This window comes from Liolophura sinensis, chromosome 6 (assembly GCF_032854445.1).
Source record: "Liolophura sinensis isolate JHLJ2023 chromosome 6, CUHK_Ljap_v2, whole genome shotgun sequence".
In the NCBI taxonomy this organism is placed as follows: Eukaryota; Metazoa; Mollusca; class Polyplacophora; order Chitonida; family Chitonidae; genus Liolophura; species Liolophura sinensis.
This window is the reverse complement of record NC_088300.1, coordinates 32,421,638-32,441,552: the sequence shown is the minus strand read 5'-3', so window position 1 is coordinate 32,441,552 and position 19,915 is coordinate 32,421,638. Positions and strand designations below refer to the sequence as shown.

General features: G+C 38.4%; 1 protein-coding gene across 1 annotated transcript in view; it reads left to right on the top strand.

The window, feature by feature from the left end:
- LOC135466408 (spectrin beta chain-like) overlaps positions 1–19,915 on the top strand; it is a 153,590-nt gene that overhangs the window by 122,877 nt on the left and 10,798 nt on the right. Inside the window, 25 exon segments of the mRNA XM_064743860.1 lie at positions 2,718–2,832; positions 4,330–4,443; positions 4,798–4,919; positions 5,125–5,185; positions 5,419–5,520; positions 6,134–6,322; positions 7,314–7,391; positions 7,609–7,808; positions 7,810–7,825; positions 8,193–8,339; positions 8,611–8,748; positions 9,315–9,440; positions 9,887–10,204; positions 10,626–10,826; positions 11,197–11,292; positions 11,421–11,555; positions 12,260–12,442; positions 12,971–13,162; positions 13,367–13,522; positions 13,928–14,145; positions 14,752–14,941; positions 15,992–16,090; positions 16,824–17,000; positions 17,379–17,492; positions 19,204–19,301. Coding sequence (XP_064599930.1) covers positions 2,718–2,832; positions 4,330–4,443; positions 4,798–4,919; positions 5,125–5,185; positions 5,419–5,520; positions 6,134–6,322; positions 7,314–7,391; positions 7,609–7,808; positions 7,810–7,825; positions 8,193–8,339; positions 8,611–8,748; positions 9,315–9,440; positions 9,887–10,204; positions 10,626–10,826; positions 11,197–11,292; positions 11,421–11,555; positions 12,260–12,442; positions 12,971–13,162; positions 13,367–13,522; positions 13,928–14,145; positions 14,752–14,941; positions 15,992–16,090; positions 16,824–17,000; positions 17,379–17,492; positions 19,204–19,301 — 3,585 coding nt within the window.

The following is a 19,915-nucleotide window of genomic DNA, read 5'->3' as shown; positions in this document are numbered from 1 at the left end:
TACATTTTTGTTATGATGAAGCCCACTGTTATCAAACTCTGTTGGGAGAATTTATCGTCACTGGGTAGGATAGCGGGTATTTGATGCCGGGAAAGACCATAAGCAGTGTGATAGAAAGTAGAAACAATGTTCGCTCAGTTGACAACAAAGTTTGAGCAGTCCGACCTACCCCGAAAGATTAAAGGCCCCATTTCCTGATTCCCAGATTCCCCATCAGAACTCGCTTGAAATCTGTAGAAGGAAAATGTGAGCATTCCTGTCATCCATGACACACAAACACGTACATTTCATGAGGCACCTGCATCCCTGTTACGTGTGAGGTTCTGGAAGGTATCCCTCAGTTTTCGACACCTGTCCTAATAATGTCTGCAAAAAATTTAGAATTGTGAAGAATTGCATAATCTATGTGCGTATTTATTTATATACTAATTATCCTAAAGGTAAGATTGAAGATTGGAATGATGCAGTATGACATAGAGTGAAGTCCATTTCCATTAAGTACATCACCTCTTGTCCCATCCCTTGGAAGCCTCAACTCAATTGAAGTCAATTATATTCTAGACAAACTTTTCAGCTGAACGATAGCGACACAAACTGTACAATGCATATGGATTACATCAGACTGAACGACAACTGGTACAGGTAATTACTTTAAAAAATTATTAGCAGATAAGAAAGACAAAATACATGATTGCTTTTTGTCACTCTATGTAAGACACACTGGGAAAAGCAAATTCTCATTATAGGACAAGGGTGGGGGGCCTGTCAGCTACGGAACTCTGTAGTCAGTTTGTTAACAGCAATGTATTACCTTACCATCTTAAAAACATATATCTTCTAGGAAACTTGATGCATGTATTAAAAAGCTGAAGGGGCCTCTGTGGCTCAGTCGGTTAGCGCGCTAGCGCAGTGTAATGACCCAGGAGCCTCTCACCAATGCGGTCGCTATGAGTTCAAGTCCAGCTCATGCTGGCTTCCTTTCCGGCCGTATGTGGGAAGGTCTGCCAGCAACCTGCGGATGGTCGTGGGTTTACCCCGGGCTCTGCCCGGTTTCCACCCACCATAAGGCTGGCTGCCGTCGTATAAGTGAAATATTCTTGAGTACGGCGTAAAACACCAATCAACTGCGAAAGTAAGTTTGAACATACAAATCAGCCCAAATAATCAGAATGCACCCACCCATAGTACATTTAATCATTGAACAATTGCTTAACTAGGTTTATGTATTTGTTCAACTGCTTTAGCACCTTATGGCATGAAATGTTCATAATTGCATTTTGAGTGCACCCCCAATACTGCTTACACAGAGATCTAAATATTTATACACAATCTACTTCCTGCATACATGTGTCCCCCCAAATACAAACATGTAGTTTGATGCTAATAACAATAGTAAACATGTTAGACTGTATATCGTGTTTGTGTGTATATGTGGTAAAGTGACGGGACTGGGGTATTGGGTATAGTCGATGCAGGTGACTAAGGTGCATTTGGTTGTGAGGGTGGGGCATATTTATCCCTTAACACACACCACATAGCAGGCTCATCGCAAACACCACTGTTACATGTAGCTGTCACTCAAACATCTCCACAGCATACCTTCCGCACAACTCCTCTCCGATGAATCAACACACCTTTGTTGACATTCCAGGTACATGTCATCTGATAGAAGAGTTGTTAAAGCATTAGATATGCTGCTATTTTAGTTTAATGTACCATAACCTGTTGACTGGTTTGGAAGACAACATGTTAGCATATATATATATGTTCCCTTGTTATTGGGAAGTGTGTTACATAGTTTGTTTCTGTGGTGAATTCCATAGAAGTTTTACATACCAGAAATTTCGGGACTTACAGTGACGTGATGTCGTACTTGAACTGTGGTTTTTAAGTTTGTTTTTCTCCAGAATCATTGACAGACCTGTAGTATGAAGAGGTAATATTTTTGTGTGGTCATTCCTTATGGATTTGAGTCTTGATCAGGAGTTCACACCCACCTGGTGTCAATTTGTCTCTTGATCACGCAGTGAGAGTACACGTTTTTGTCTTTGTATTGACATGCCTGATGGTTTTGGTGTTGTTTTTTTTCCTGGTCAAGAGATCAAAGCCATGTGATGTCAATTTGTGTCTTTCTCTTTCATTGAAACAACACTTGTAATCGTGTTTGTAAGATCTTGCATGATGGATTTGAGTCTTGGAGGTCTGGAGTTCAAACCCAGCTTATGTCAATTTGTGTCTTTCTCTTGCATTGAAGGAACAAATGTAATTGTCTTCATAAGATCAAACCAGAGTTCTGGTCAGGAGTTCAAACCCACCTTACATAAGTTTGTTTCTCTCTCTTAGATTGGTAATACACTTGTAATTGTCTGTTTTGTTGAAATATTTACATATTGTAGAATTTAAATTTTGGACATTTGTGGGAAGGTGTTATTTTAGCATTTGATTATATCAAGTGGCAAGAGACAATACCACGAATGTTTTTTCACAGCTGTCCAGGCTGAGAAACACAGTGTTGTCAGCTCCATTAAAATGGCAGGAGTTTGCTGCTATTGCTGCAGCTCATTAAACTAGAGCTGTGTTATGGAGCGATTGATGTACCAACCCTACCCAACCCCATATTATCAATTGTACTGTTCCTTTACCACACAGGCTATTTGTAATCTGACCTCAGGTAAAAGTTGGAACTTTCAGGAACTGTGTTGTTGTTGTGGTTTCAGGTGGAAGGATCTACAAGGTGCACTGACCACATACAAGAGCAAACTGGCTGCAGCGCTGGAGATCCATGCATTTAACAGAGATGTTGACGATCTCAATGACCGCATCAGCGAAAAGGTAGACTTTTTCCAAATTTAAAGAATAAAAGAATTAGAAGTGAGAATAAAAAGAGTCAAACAAGAAAGATTGAAATGTAGTGTTAAGAGGCCTGTGATGTAGTGGCAGAAGTTATGATTGTAGACTCAGGGGTTATTGGTTCAAACCTGAACCATGTCACCCTGTCTTAATAGTCCTGCCTAGAATTCCCTCCCTTGTTATAAAATCATCCAAGAATGGATTTTTGTACTAAAAATTATTATAAAAACATAATCAGAGTCGCAGAAATATCCAGAGATCTGAAATGAAGTAAATGTTTTTGAGCTTTACAGTTTGTTGAAGGTGTTCATTGTATTTGACTAGGGCCAGAATTGTAAAATCATCCAAGAATGGATTAAAAGAAACACATAACATTTATCCTAGGAAATCAGTTGATAAATTTAAAATCTGCTTTAAGGCTAGGTGTTCAACTACTTTATGCCGCTTTATCTCCGAAACTTGCCATTAGCCATTTTCTGAGGTCCCATCTAACCCCAGCCTACTCGTAAATAGGCACCTATTTAATGGGTAAGTAATGGAAGCATGGAAAGGAACTATAAATTAAAGATTATTTTTCTATGCCAAATAAAGAAAATTATGCCCTTACATTTTTGTTAAAAAAATTCATTTTGGAGGTATTTTCATACCTGTTAGTTACCTCTCTATATTATTATAGATATACAATATCTATAAATCCTTATATTGCGTGAACAGTCAGATTTTTTCAGAAATCACGTCAAATTACATTGACCCTGCTCGGAACTCCTTAAGTGCCCAGAGTCCAGCGAACCGTGTCACTGCAGTATGGTCAAAGTGACATGTACACAGATTCTGCACGGCTTCTTCAGCCGCTGGACCCGTGCATCCGCGCCCATTCAGTCAATTTCCCACACCCCCGCCCCCACTCAGCCAGACCTGTTCGATCTGTCCCCCACAGTCTTCTTTTTAAACAGGGATCATTGTTTGCATCACCACTGCAAGCTACTTAAGTTCTGTACTGACAGCTGCGGCCTTAAGAAAACAGTACATTGAAGCCATTTTTAACCCTCAAAGTGAAATTTGAAAAATTTGTTTGCACTCTTATATGTTATTACACATGAAAATCTGCATGTTAAGAAATAAAACCAATGCGTTTCATGTATCCTTTAAGGAATGAAAATTGCTATTGTATTATAAATCTCCATTACTATGTCATAAGTTAAATAAGCCCATACCTCATGTTGCATGTTCTAATTAGATCTATAAATAAGCTTTCAAAACAGTATGAACAGTCTTCACATGAATGTTACTACGTAAATTTAAAATGGTTGAAACCTGCGGATGGTCGTGGGTTTCCCCCCGGACTCTGCCCAGTTTCCACCCACCATAATGCTGGCCGCCGTCGTATAAATGAAATATTCTTGAGTACAGCGCAAAACACCAATGAAATAAATAAATAAATAAATAAAATTTGGTTGATTATTTGTTTTTATCCCCCAGGCTAAGCTTTTGTCCACGGACGACCTGGGTAAAGACCTGGCTGGGGTTCAAGCTCTGCAGAGGAAGCAGGAGGAGATAGATAGAGACATGACTGCTCTGCAGAATCAACTCGAGGTAAATACTTACAAATTGTCATTTGTGACAGAAAGTTTTATTAAAGTCTGGAGGAGGAAATGTTGCCGTGTGTGTAATGAGTATAGTGGGGTTTTGAGGTGTATACTGCTTCTTGGATATGCATTGTAACTAAATCTTACAGATAAAACCAGCTGTTTGCCTCTCTGTTTCAAATTAAGATTATTCAAATTCTTAAGCTTAAATATGCAGTGTGTACATATCACTAATTTTTAGATGTAGAAAATATATTTATTGTAACTATTTTTTGTTTAACCTGTTAAACTCTCTGCATGATACTAATCTGTCACATAGTTAAACAGATATTTAAAGACATTGTTTCTTTTTGTATTCTAGAAAATTGAGACTCAGGCGGGTAAACTGTGCCGGAAATTCCCTGACCTGGCAAGTTCCATAACAACCAAACAACAGGAAGTGCAAGATAATTGGGAGAAGTTAGAGGATCTGTCTGATGCCAGGTAGGTTTGGTTTGCACGATTTTTATCAATATGGATAAAAACACACACATTAACCTTTATAGAGATGTGAGATTTCTGTTAAATTTTGGTTAAGTTAAGTCCACTTTGTGCATCTTAATAGATGCTATTTACTATTGCTCATGAACAATTTTTTTTTCACTTTCATGAATGACCGAACGTGGAATGTTTTTTTTGTCTTCAACAGGAAGAAAACTCTGGCTGCCTCGTACCAATATCACAAGTTTCAGTCCGATGCCAAAGAACTGGTGAGTTATTTGTCTTAGATTCATCAAAAAATAAAGAAATAAACAGCGAAACATAGCACACTCTCAGGATGGATCTATGGTCAAAGTTCTCTCTATAAAGATTTCTAAATTAGTATTTGTTTGATAGGTTTTGCCTGCTAGTTGTAGCTCATCTGTGTAGGCCCTACTACATGTATATCTTTCACTGATTATTCTTGTCTTTCATTTAAATTTTCATTGTTGTCCTTGTTTAGATGACCTGGTCCAGTGAGATGATCAAGAGGATGAGCTCAGGGGAACTAGCTAAAGATGTGGCCGAGGCAGAGAACCTGTTACAGATGCATCATGAGAGAAAGGTATGCCCCATTGTAGAGCTTCTGCATATTCATGCTCTGGGACAGCAGATTTTCAAGATTCCCCTGCTTGCATTGTTTTCTGGGTCTTTGTAATCCAATAAACGAACTCAGTTACCTTCAACCAATTTTAGACTTGTTGAAAGAATTTGCCATTGAAGGTTGCAAGGCCATTTACTCCGGACACTTTCCTCTTCCATAACCTTGACCAAAAGACATTGAATCAATGAATGTGCAACCAGAGAACCCAAATTCTTCAACATTTTCAACTGCTACTGCGACCAATATTTTGAAACATTCTGAGATAACTATGGGGGAAGTTGCACATTTTTATGAAGTCTGCAACTTTATTGATACAAACAAATGTTTTAGTGTCATTTTCATCATAATTCTAGGCATGTAGCACGGTAGGTGCCCACAAGTTCCTGCTACAGATGCATTATGGACAGGCAATTACCTCATGAGTGTATGTTTTTCTGTTGACTTATTCTTAAACTAACTTTAATAAGGAAAAATCATAAAAGTGACTTTTTGGGGGTTCATGAGACAATTTTATGAAGCGTACAAACGTACTTTGTGTTATTGCTCCTAAAACTTTGGTTTGTGATGTCTCCAGGCTGAAATTGATGGAAGACAGACTCACTTCACTGCTTGTCGGGAACACGGCAAAAATCTGGTCAACGAAAACCACTATGCAGCGGCCGAGGTACAGAAGGTGCTGAAACAACTGGAGCAGTCTAGATTTAACCTGGTGAATGCATGGGACAAGCGAAGCAAGCTGTTGACTCAGTGTCATGACCTACAGGTAAATATCGTAGATGTTAATTCCCTCTCATTTAACAACACTAATGGGGGGCCTCTGTGGATGAGTTGGTTAAAGCGCTAGCATGCATAATGACCCAGGAGTCTCTCACCAATGCGGTCGCTGTGAGTTCAAGTCCAGCTCATGCTGGCTTCCTCTCCGGCCGTAAGTGGGAAGGTCTGCCAGCAACCTGTGGATGGTCGTGGGTTTCCCCCGGGCTCTGCCCAGTTTCCACCCACCATAATGCAGGCTGCAGTCGTATAAGTGAAATATTCTTGGGTACGGCGTAAAACACCAATCAAGTGAATAAATAAACAAACAACACTAATGGGCATATTTGATTTGATGTTCTCGAGAATGAGCTTTCGAATGCCAAAATTTAACATAAGATCAGTGTTCACAGAGAGATTTTCACTTCTCATTTCACCAGGGTTGGACAATTATGATATTAATCCCCAAATCGTACATAAGCATACATACCAATTTTTGTGCCGTCAGTGCTCTTTTTACACACTTATATTAGGTCCCACAAGAACACTGCACTTGAGTTACAAACTAGTGTGGATTTGAACACACCCACAGTGAGAACTTTGTGACAATAAGTAATCTATGATACCTTTGTGACTGCGCAGTCCGTAATGTTTGTTGTGGACAACTTGGCTTCCATCAATACACTGTGCGGATCTGTGCATCACTTATGGTTAAGTTTGTCACAGTTGAAACTTGCCAAAGATTGGTGGTTTTTTCTGGGCACTCCAGTTTACTCCTTCCGTAAATCGGACTTTTGCTTAGCATTGAAGAACATCGACCAGGGCTAGTAACAAGGCTTTTGTATCATGTATCAAGGGATGAGTCTCTGGGATCAATCATGAAAGAAATATTTTCTACATATCTTCAAGAGATTCAGTCTTATCAATTTCCATACAGCGTTATAATGCTTGGCATCAGGCATCAGGACATAAAAAAATTATGTCTTTATATTTCAATTTTACAGGTCTTCAAGGAGACTGCAGATCAGGCTGAAGCTTGGTTGGCTGGAAAAGAAGCATTCTTATCCAATGAAGATGTAGGGGTAAGATTTCAAATCACAGTAATTTATTCTTAATTATCATGAAGAATGGAAAAAATGGTATTTGTAGTAGTGTATGATTGAGGTGTGAATTTACAAGTCATGATCATGGCTGCTGTCGGACCTTCCTCCAGATTAATATCATCCTAACAGTAATGTTGAGGTAAATTACTATTCCAAATTCAAAAAAAAAAAAAAAATTTATCTTGCTTTTTTCCAGGACAGTTCATCTAGTGTGGAAGCTTTAGTCAAAAGCCATGACGCCTTTGAAATGACCTTGAGGGCCCAAGAGGATAAGATTGAAGATCTCCAACAGTTTGCCAAAGATCTGTGTGACCAAAACCATTACGCGTCTGCTGAGATCATGGAGTGTTGTCAGCAGGTGATTGACAGGCGCAACAATCTGTGGAAGGCGTCTGAACAGGAACCTATATGAGGTATGGAAACTTTTGGTGACTTACAATAACCATTGATTGATTCAGTACTCGGAGACATGGTATGGATTTAAAAAATTATTAGTATGTTCTAATACTGCTAACTTCGTGTATACACTGAGTCCGTTCCCTATAACAGCAGTTTTTCTGTGAGATAAGGCCTTAAATTACATTAGAGGTATCTTGGGATAGAGATGTGTGGTATTTCTATAATGCTGGATATAATGTAGCTGTCAGTGCTTCTGCACCATGGGCGAAAAGAAATTTTTTGCATTTAGTGTTTCATGTTGTTTGAAGATTATTTTGTAGTGGGTATCTCAAGTGACAGAAGACATGTGAAAACACAATTTCTGGTGATGTTTTTATTCAGGTGTCTGGCTGGGTGAGCGAGAAAATGCAGGTTGCAATGGATGAGTCTTACCGTGATCCCACGAACCTCCAAGGAAAGCTACAGAAACACCAGGCCTTTGAGGCTGAGATTATTGCCAACAGGAACAGGGTTAATGCTGTGACTGAGGTGAGGTCACCAGGGGAGATAAATCAGGATTTAGGCCAGTTTTCTTAAAGGTCCCTAAAAGTTACTGAAAGAGATAAGACTATTACTCATTACATGAATTAAATGGAAGTCATAAAAGTTTTATATAAAATTTACCTGTTTTCAATTTTCATCTTCTACTTTCATCAGCGTTAAAAAATGTTTGAATATATTGACCAAATGATTTTAAATATGTTAATCATACAAGTATAGCTTGTGGTGGAAAAAAATATACTTCTTGTTTGCACCTTAGGAAGGAGAGGTTTTGATCCAATCTGACCACTATGAAAAGGCTGACATCAGGAAGAGACTGAACGAGTTGGAGCTCAGCTGGAAGGCTCTCTTAACCGCCAGCTCTGACAAGAAGGACAAATTACAGGATGCTCACAAGGTTAGTCATGTCTTACCATTCCTTTTGTTGAGAGAGAATGACCAATTGTTATAAAAAAAATTTTTGATACTGATGCTATGTTCATAAAATTTCATAAAATGCTGACAGTGCCATGGTCAAAAGATTGTTGATCAGATAATGGTGTGTACAAGATCATTGCTTTCCACATCTGTCTCCACGTCACAGGACATGCCGTCATTTTATGAATACCCTGTCAGCCATTCGTTTTCTTAGGTATATTTCACCCTTTCACTGTTTTACTAATTAATTTGATGCTTGTATCTGCATCTCTATCAGTGCAGTGGATGATTTGTTGTTCTAGACTCCATTATTTCATGGTTTCCATTGGGTAGTTGGCTTCCATCGTTTAGTTGGTTGCCATCGTTTAGTTGGTTTCCATTGTTCAGTTGGTTGCCATCGTTTAGTTGGTTGCCATCGTTCTGTTGGTTTCCATCATTTCTAGGTTTCCATTATTTCGACAACAGATTTGGACATGTGGTTCTGCAGTCACAGCTAAGAGACTTTTCCCATGTCTGTTATTGATGTGTTTCCGATGTGTTTTTCAGGCTCTGCTCTTTAAGCGGCTTGTCAGTGATCTCAACACCTGGATGGAGGAGGTGGAAAATCAGCTGATCTCGGAGGATCATGGGAAGGATTTGACATCTGTAACTAATCTTCTAAGGAAACATCAGGTTTGTTCTTGGGCAGTGTTACCAAATGTTTCATTATACACCCATCAAACATTCATCACAAAGGCATGCCTGTACCTCATGGATTTGTCTGATGTTGAACTGAACTTAGATGCGTGTACAAACCGTGTACAAGTTTTAATACAACTTGTGTGTAATGTGGGTCATAGATTTTTGTTAAAGACTTCCAGTTAGCCAACCCGTAATTGTTTTATTATGCCACCCTTCCTTTAATATGACAATAGTAATGATCTGATTATTTTTGAAAGATTATTTGTTTTCCTCACATTATTTAGAATTTGGATGTGTTATTTATGCGTAAAAACCAAGTGCAGCATCTTTTCTTCAAAGTACATAAGTGTCACTTAAATTTACCCTTTTATGTTTTAAAGAAAAAAATGCTACATCGCTGAAAATTTCCCAACAATGAAAGTATTTTCATTTTTTAGCTTCTGGAACAGGACATTAGTAACCATGAAGAGAAAGTTCAGGATGTGATTGAAACTGCCCAGGTGTTCAAAGAGAACAAACACTTCATGTACAAAGAATTGACAGCTGAGGCCAAAGAAGTACAGGCCAAATACGCCGCCCTGTCTGAACCCTGCACCATTCGCAGAGACAACCTCGGTGACGCCCTACATCTCTACAAGCTTTACCGTGACCTTGAGGACGAAATTTCTTGGATCAAGGAAAAGAAACCATTGGCTGGTTCTAAAGATCTTGGAACAACACTGTCAAATGTCCAAAGCCTTGTCAAGAAACATCAGGTACATTTGTAGAAGATCTGTGTAGGATGAAGGTTACAAAGCTCAATCAGCCAGTAATCTTAACCAATGTACAGAAATAAATGTTTGACTGATTTCTGCTCAGACTTTAAAGCAGATGTGAAAAATTCAGAATCTGGAATGCCATGAAAAGGTCTTGCTACTGCAATTTTTCAGTAGGTGTTTATTCAAGCATTTTCTGAAGATTATGCTGTCTAGACTGATAATATTATACTTTTTTCAAAACCCTGAAATTGTGCAATTCAGTGAATGTAGTTTTTTCCCCAAAATCAAATTAAATTGTGCATAAATTACACTGAAAGGTGCTCCTTCTTGTGCGAAAAGGTTGAGCAATTTGTGTGTCGCATTTTTGTAGTCAAGTTAACGAAATATATGATCCTAGTTTTCCTCCTTTCTTCTTTAGGCATTAGAATCTGAGATAATGGCTCATGAGCCCATGGTAGATGCAGTAGCATCTACTGCCCAAGGCATGATCCGCAGCAAGCACTTTGCTGCATCAGACGTGCAGGCTAGGCTGAACGAACTGCAGTCTGAAATGAAAAGTTTGAAAGACATGGCTTCAGAGAGACGAGCTAAACTCCAGGAGTCTCTAGAAGTGCAAAAGGTAAGACATAAGAAGTGTCTACTGAACAGTACATGCCCCCCAAAAATCTGCCTAGAATCTTCAGAAATTTTAGCGAAGTTCAAAGAAGATTACCTTTTGTGCTAGAACATATTTTCAGTAGAGTGTCATCCTTGGATCACCATTCTAAGATCAATAGAACTCTCCAAATCAGGCAAAATGAGTAAGTTAGTCAAAATTTTAGATCAAATACGCTTGTAATAAACAGCGGTCATTCACTGACTGTTATGGTTAATCAGACTTTTAACTGTTAGATTTAATACATGAAATTGATTTTCCTGCAAAACTGTAGCATCAGTGGGGACATTTTGGTTCATGGTTTTCATAATGTGTCTTTTTTGAAATTTTTCAGTTTTATTCCGAAATTGCTGAAGCGGAGTCTTGGATGAGAGAAAAGCAGCCCCTGTTAACCAGCAGTGACTTAGGAAAAGATGAAGATTCCGTTCAGGTAATCTTATCCACATTAAAAACATAACATACCAGCATAAGATAAAATATTTTTACTGTGCAACTTCTTTCTTCACGACTATCAGAAGGGAATAATATTTTCATTAGAACTGATCTTTTTCAATGCAGGCATTGTTGAAGAAACTTGATGCTTTGGACCGAGATATTGACAACTTTGGTAACAACATCGGGGAGCTTGCTGCTCTGAGCCGAACTCTGCTGGATAAAGGTCATTATGACCTGAACAACATTCAGAAACAACAGGTGAGAAGACAAGTGGTTTGTCTACACTTAACCGAGCATTTTTCTGACAAACCTTTCAGTAAAATATTCATGATGCTTTGAAAAATCAAATAACTCCTGCTTGTAAACTCTGTATTGTTCATAAGTATTTATCAGATAATTTGTGAAGCATGTTCGTTTTCACAGCGCTCTGCCTGTAAATCTACAAGCATAAATCTGACAATGGTTATATTAATGAAATATTTTTATATTTTAATATGTTTTTTATTTATTTTTTTTTATGTTTTTATCTTGAGAACTGTTTTGTGCAGAGCTATTAAATTTATTATGTCTTGCCACTGCTATCAGAGCCGAAGCGAAACACAATTTATAATTTTTGGTGTTAAACTAATTATTCTTAAGATCATAGAAATACAAGTATTTGTACAAATGTATAGCTCAATCGGTTAGCGAGCTAGCGCAGCGTAATGACCCAGGAGTCTCTCACCAATGTGGTCGCTGTGAGTTCAAGTCCAGTTCATGCTGGCTTCCTCTCCGGCTGTAAGTGGGAAGGTCTGCAGTAACCTGCGGATGGTCGTGGGTTTCCTCCCACCATAATGCTGTCCGCCGTCGTATAAGTGAAATATTCTTGAGTACGGCATAAAACACCAATCAGATAAATCAAATAAATATAAATGTATATTACAAGTCAAGAGAATCTTAACCATCCACTTCGGTGTTTTCAGAACAACATAGAACAGCAGTACAGTGAGCTTCAAGACATGGCAACAAGGAGACGAGTCAAACTGAATGACAGCCTTAAACTGTTCGAATTTTACCGGGAAGCAGATGACACCATTGACTGGATTTCTGACAAAGGTGTCATAGCGTCTTCTGAAGATTACGGTGAAGATTTGGAACATGTAGAGGTGAGATCTTCACATAGTGAAATTTTAATGGTGAGACAGTGGCCCAGTCATTTCACAGCTCTGCACATGTGCTAGAAGTGTAACGTGAAAAGTATGAAACATAAGAAAAGCTTCACATTAAATGTAACAAACTGCGTCCCTAGCCAGCACAGGAAGAAAATGTTCCACACAGGTTCTTTGTTTTGCTCTGGATTCCTGTTCTGGCTATCTGGAATGTCTAGAACTCAGCAACTATGAAAGCCATGTTTGAGTTTTCACCAAACTTCCCTGCATGGCGTCTCTTGAGCAAATGGACATTTCCCATGGGCCAGGTTTAATGCCACTCATTTTTTATGACTTCTCTTTTAGCTACTCAAATAGTTTTAGCTCACCTTGAAAGACAGTAATCAACTTATTCTGGATAACCAACTGTTTTTTTTTTTTGTTTGTTTTTGTCTTTTTTTGATTACATTTTAGTCAGTTTTTCTTGGTCAGGCTTTATCATAGCAGTAGATATTATTTGAAAATCTCTCATATTGTTTTTTGCAGATTTTACAACAAAAGTTTGAAGATTTCATCCGAGAGCTCAACAGTGGAGAAGAGCGAATAGCTGCCATCAATAATACGGCCACCACAATGTGCAATGCTAAACATTTTGAGACCAATAATATTGAGAAACGAAGAAATGAAATCAATCAGATGTGGTCAGAATTGAAAGAAGTAGCTCATGCTCGGCAAGAGGTTAGATTTTTGCTATGCACCTCCAAATAAATTCTAAAACCAGGAAATTTCTTCTTCTTTGATTATATCTATACACGCCTGACTCCTTGCATGTAAATGAGATTAGACATATTTTTCGGAGCAACTTGAATTTTTGTTTGTTTGTTTGATTGTTATTTTTGGCACAGAGATCTTCAAATACTTTTGTTTTTTCATCTTTGGCAGGCGCTGACGGGAGCCAAACAGGTACACATGTACGGAAGAGACGCAGATGACACCCTGAACTGGATCCAGGAGAAAGACGGAGTGGTATCGACTGACGATTACGGCCATGATCTAGAGAGTGTACAAGCACTTAATAGCCGGCATGAAGGACTCGAGGTACAGAACATACCTCTGAAAATTTGGCACACATTTTGGGGAGGGATTTTTTTTCTTCTTGACTTCATGCATGTTGCCTTCAAAGAACTGTCTTGTATTACATCATTGTTATCTGTTTAATAATTGGCATACATCTGGTGGAGTGTTCTTAAAAAATTGTATTAATACAAATGAGTAAAAGATTTTAGAAGCAAATACATGTCATAAAATATAACTTTTGGTGTTGAAACTTATGTTCTGGCAGAAAAATATCATCCTAACCTCGAAACAACCTTACTAAGAGCAATAGTTCTCAAAAGCAGGCAAAAAGAGCAATTTTAGGTTATTTTGTTTTTATCTGGGACAGTGTTGTTCTTTTTAACTCTAACTGACATTGGACACTAACTTTTCTTTTGAACTTATCAGCGAGATTTGGCAGCCATTAGCGACCAGGTGGAAGCCATCACGAAGGAGGCAGAGCGTTTGATTGGTCTGTTCCCTGATGCTCAGGAGCACATCGCCACCAAACATGAGGAGATGGTGCAGGCCTGGAATAACTTGGTGGAGAAGGCCACGCTGAGGAAGGACAAGCTACAGCAGGCTGAGCAAATACAGATGTACTTCAATGACTATAGGGAACTCAGGTAAATAGGGTGAGAGTGTCCAACGACTTTGTCAGTGCTCAAGGTTTTATCACATGGGGCGTTTTGTATCAACTTTTAGAATGAAAAAAGAACAGATATGGCACCTTGTGAAAGCGGCCTTAGGAACTTAGGCCCAGTTTCTTACCTTTATTTGTCATCTTTATGTGCATTGTTGAGGGTTTAATATTTCAAAGATGTTTTATTTGCCATCTCCTTTATGTGGTGTACCCACACTTTTACACTATTACACTATAGTAAGCTTTTTTGCAAATTAACAATATTAAATTACTGCTTAATTAATTCATTTCATTAGTCCAGTGGTGAAAAAAAATTGATTTTGTTAATATTCCAAATTTAACTAGTTTAATAATTCCTGCCAGCCATGAATGAGGGAATATTTGTAACTATGGTTCGTAATTGGGAAGGTCTGTCAGCAGACTGCGGATGGTTGTGAGTTTTTCCTGGGATTTCCCCTATTTGCTTCCACCATAAGGCTGGTCTTGTACGTGAAATATTCTCGAGTACAGATAAAACTCCAATCAAATAAGTAAATTTTAAAAATCTAACTATGGCATACTATGTACAGTACGGTATTTTTCTCTTCAGCGCCTGGTGTAGTGAGATGATGGCTCTAATCACTGGGGATGAGTTAGCCAGAGATCTTCCAGGGGCGGAGTTCCAGCTGACACGCCACAAGGAGAGAAAGGCGGAGATTGACAGTCGTAAAGAACAATTCCAGAATTTCCATCAGACTGGCCAGGCCTTGATCAACAGTGGACACTTCCTGTCTGGGGAGGTGAGTACTTTGATGAGCACTTGACAGTCTGTATTGTGAATGATTTTTTGGCATTTTCATTAGATCTACAGAACCGCTTCACTTAGAGTTGTCAAATGCCGTGACGTTAATTGGTATTCATGTCAGCACTGTATATTTGAAGAACAGTTTTCCTTTTAGATTTTGAAGTACTACTATTATGTTCATGTTGATCGACACCAAACTTGATGGCATCGTCTGTTGTTCAGTTTTCTGGATCTGCCCAGGTTTTCTTCCACTATTATTCTGGCTGTTGTCATACAAGTGAAACAGTCCTGATTACAGAGTAAAACACCAATCAGTTAAATAGTTTTCTGGATTCAGGAATATTTTGAGGAGCTAGAAAATTGATAACTTATGTTATACATACTACATTTTCAAGCTTCCTTTATGATACTTGAAATATGATCAGGGTTGGATAATAAGTTTTCCAAATTTTCTGTTCATCCAGCTGCATGGCTCTGGGAAAGTACCTCTGCTATTTTGTGTGAAAGTTGTCTTAGTGTCTTCAAATATGTACAGAAGTTTAATAGTTGAGATTGAGGCTTTAGATAGAATACTTCAAACCCTTGGTATTTATGTCTTAAAACGGAGTATGTGATGTGGGACGACATAAAAGTACAATAAAAGCTACTCAGCTTTCTTCTTGTTGCATAAAAATGTCTTCAAACTACAGTTTTCCTGAGGCCCAAGTGGTTAGTCTGGATATGAAGGAGCCTGCTGTGGTGACCTCAGTGGTGACCTCAGTGGTGATAGCTGTCGGAACGACCTCAAGGAAGAGTTCGAATTAGGAGCTACAAGCTGATCGTGTGTTCCAATTATCTTTATGGATAAATATTGCCGACCATTGATGGAAAATATGTATAACTTGTTATAGGGGTGGATGTTAAGAAATAAGAAATACTCCTCAAAAATGAAAGTTGTTTTGATTGCATTTTTGTGGCAAAGCCTCATTTTCCTTACATCCATACTCGCCATTTTATAGTACCATTTCATATATCCTTTATATAATGTTTTGTTCTTTGTTTTAAGATCAAGGAGAAGATAAAGCTGCTGAATGAGTACTGGCAGGCGTTGATGAAGACTTGGTCACAGAGACAAGTGCTGTATGAACAGAACCTTGAGGCTCAGGTGGGTGCAAATCAACCGGACTTCTGGGCTATGGAGCTCGCTCTACAGAGCTGTCCCAATACTACGTCAAGAACTGTCGCCACGGTGACATATCGCTTTACTGTATGCTGTCAGGGAAGTTACGGCAGGCTCAGTTTGTGGCAACTTGGTAAATTTCATTGCCTCTGCCAACAACATTATGTCTGCCGATGTGATGTTTTAAAAAAAGTACTGGAGTACTCATTATACAACTCCTTACTGCCTGTGTTAAGATGGCTCAGAGCTGTGAACTCATTAGTTCTTTCCTTTATTGCATCACATTTATCGACGAAGGTGTACTCATAAAACACATATGAAGTACACATGCACTGCATGCACTGCACAGAAGAAAACGATGCGTTCTACTGTCATTTGGACGTTCTGTGTTGCTCTTAATCGAGTCTCCCATTATACACATAAAAGCATACACAGATTTGAATGAAATTTTGTTCACAGCTCAAGGGGGGGGTGGGGGGTGCATGATATTTCTCATATTGAAATGAAATTTAAACTTTATTTGAATTTATACTTAAATGTGTGGCCATAATTGTTTGTTCAAAGTTTTTGTCCCATATTTTATTGGACTGTTTAGTCAAATAGAAGTTGCTTTGTTTGCAATATAGACATGTCGATATAAGTACATGTCAGCTGTGGCCTTTGATATCTAAATAAAACTGTTTACAGGTTCTAATGAACAAAGTTTTTCTTTCCTTAGCAATTCAAACATGAGATGGACTTACTGGATGCTTGGCTAAATTGCCGAGAGCCTATGTTGCGAGAAAAATACTACGGAGATTCCATTGAAACTGTTGAGGAGCTTTTACGTCGCCATGACGATTTTGAAAAGACAGTGTCAGCACAGGAAGACAAATTCACTGCACTGAACAGAAGAGTCCAGGTTGGTGTTCGTTTTATCCAAAATTAGGTGAATAAGGTGACAGCATTGTTTATAAATTCTATAAAATTAAAAGATATGTCTTTGAGATTGTGCCCGAGTGATATACATGCTGGTCTTTGAATCACAGAGATTCGTGCAGTGTTTGTTCAATCCCAGACTTGCAATCCTTGAGATTTACCCACCTCTCTGCTCTTGAGGCAGTTTAAGTGGTCTAACATGAAGTTTAGTGGAGATCAAGCAGTCAGTGAAATACTACTCTTTAGCTTGCCACAGGTCAGTAGTTACTCAACCCCCCAACAAAACGACTAGCGTCTTGTAAGTAGAATTTGACAGTGATGTAATGAATTTAAAATATCTTGCAGATTGAAAAAGCATTTGATGACCAGAAAGTGTTTTGAGAAGCAGAGACTGTTAGAAGATGAGGCCAGGAGAGAGAAAGACCGACTGGAAGAGATCAAGAGAAAGGAACAAGAGCGTATTTTGGAAGTGAGTTTTTAATTCCGACTCCTTGTCTGATCCTTTTGAAATTGAACCCTCCAGTTTAATAACTGGGTAATGCATTCTATTCATGTGACAGGAACAGATCATAGAACATGAATCAAATGTAACACAAATCAGATACATAATTTGGTTGATGACAGAAATTGTAATGCAGCAATTGTGAATAGAAGTAAAATGGGTCTCATTTTTTTAATCTAATCAGTTTTGTCAGAAGTATAAATTTTCCTGCCCTCATTGCATTCATGATATAGTGTCTTCCTTTGTAGCTTAAAAGATACTGTTCCACGTAGTTGCCCTTTTCTTTTCGTTTGTAGTTTGTTGTATGTTTTCAAATAGATTCCTGTAGCTTGTTGTGATTGAAAATTTGTCTTCATTTCTTGTAGTCGTTAGTTTTACAGTTTCTAATGATTTTGATTCTTTCTTCTCCATACCAAGGCTGATCATTGTATGGTAATTATACAAGTACATTAGCTTTGAAGTGAGTGCAGAAATCTGTCAACTTCAGCACTTTCCCTCCTCACTGATTTGTTTGTGAGATTGTGGATATATTTAAGTTTGGTTACCTTGGAAAACTTTCCTATTTCTTGGGCAGAAAAGAAGTATTTTAGTTCTCTCTATCTCTCTATTTGCGTTGTGTTGTGTTTTGTTTGGTGCTGGACTTTTGTCGTGCGACAATTTCATCTTTGATTCAGGTATACTCGCAATTCTACGATTGAGATTATTGTCTGTTAATTTAGAAACTGGTTTTGACATCTTTATTTTGGAATTTCACTCTGGGTAAATTTCATTTTCTTGTGTGGAGATAAGTTATGGGGTTTTGACCGCAGATGCCAGAATCAAGCACTTAATCAGAAGACATGCGTCAGCCATTTTGGAAACTCCCTGAGTGGGCCTCTCACAAAATGGATAGATATCTGATTTGAAGAGTTAACTATAAACATGCATTCACCCACTGATTATCAGAATCATTATATTTGACTGAACATGTTGGTTTTGTGTCAAATCCTTTAGAAAGGCGTTTGAGTTCACATGAGGTGGAAAGAATATTATTTGGGAGTTTATGCTGGCCAAAGTGTATTTACCTTGGTGACAAACATTGTGTATGATATGTTGTCATGAATATTGCGCCAGGCGCTTGTTGGGACTAATCTGTTAGGCAGACACCAGAAAGTACATGTGACTCGCCCTTTTCTGGCATCTGGCAGACACCAGAAAGTGCATGTGACTTGCCCTTTTCTGGCATCTGGCAGACACCAGAAAGTACATGTGACTCTCGCCATTTTTTGGCATCTGGCAGACACCAGAAAGTGCATGTGACTCGCCCTTTTCTGGCATCTGGCAGACACCAGAAAGTGCATGTGACTCGCCCTTTTCTGGCATCTGGCAGACACCAGAAAGTGCATGTGACTCGCCCTTTTCTGGCATCTGGCAGACACAGAAAGTGCAGGTGACTCGCCCTTTTCTGGCATCTGGCAGACACCAGAAAGTGCAGGTGACTTGCCCTTTTCTGACATCTTTTTCTATGCCTATAACCCTTACCACTGTCATATAAGTGAAAATTTTCTTGGGTATGGTAACAATCAAATTAATGAGTAAATATGACTTTTTGAGCGGTATTTATTGTGAGACCTTGAAAATTTAATCTCATCAGGAATTCTAATGAATTCTTATGTACATTGTGTGATGTTGTTTTAAGGAGAGACGTAGAGAAGAGGAGCAGAAGAAGGCACGTGATGTTCTTCTGAAGAAACAGAAAGATGAGGAGGGCTCTGAGACCGATGATGAAAAGTCAAAGTAGGTTAAATACTTTATGCGGATGTTAGCAGTACTGTTAAAAAAAAATAAGGTATGTTGTCTTTGTATGTGGGAAGGTCTGGCAACAACCTGCGAATGGTCGTGGGTTTCTCCTGGGCTCTGCCCGGTTTCCTTCCACCATAATGCTGGCCGCCGTCGTATATGTGAAATATTCTTGTGAGTACGGCGTAAAACACCAATAAAATGAATAAATAAATAAATAAAAAATAAGGTAAGTTGTCTTTGCAAACTAGTGTAAAACCTACATGTGTACATGCATGGAATAAGAGCATATTAAAATCTGTTCTTGGTTAATTTTTGTAGCATCCTTTGCAGATTGGCTGTGGTTTCCTTGTAGATATACCTTATATCATGAGAACTATATGATCATGTGTATTTATCCTAATAATTTGCCCCCAAAAATTTGTTCATTTTAGAGATGGAATAAATGTCATAAAAGCTTATATTTGAAGCTGAAACTTGCATTGATCCGGTAGAATATTATCCTACCTTCCAAGCAAACATTAAAACACCTTTCTATAAAAAAAAAAAGAACTCATGTAATCCAGTAAAATCTGTAATTTTTTTTATGGACGAAATATTTGGCCATGTGC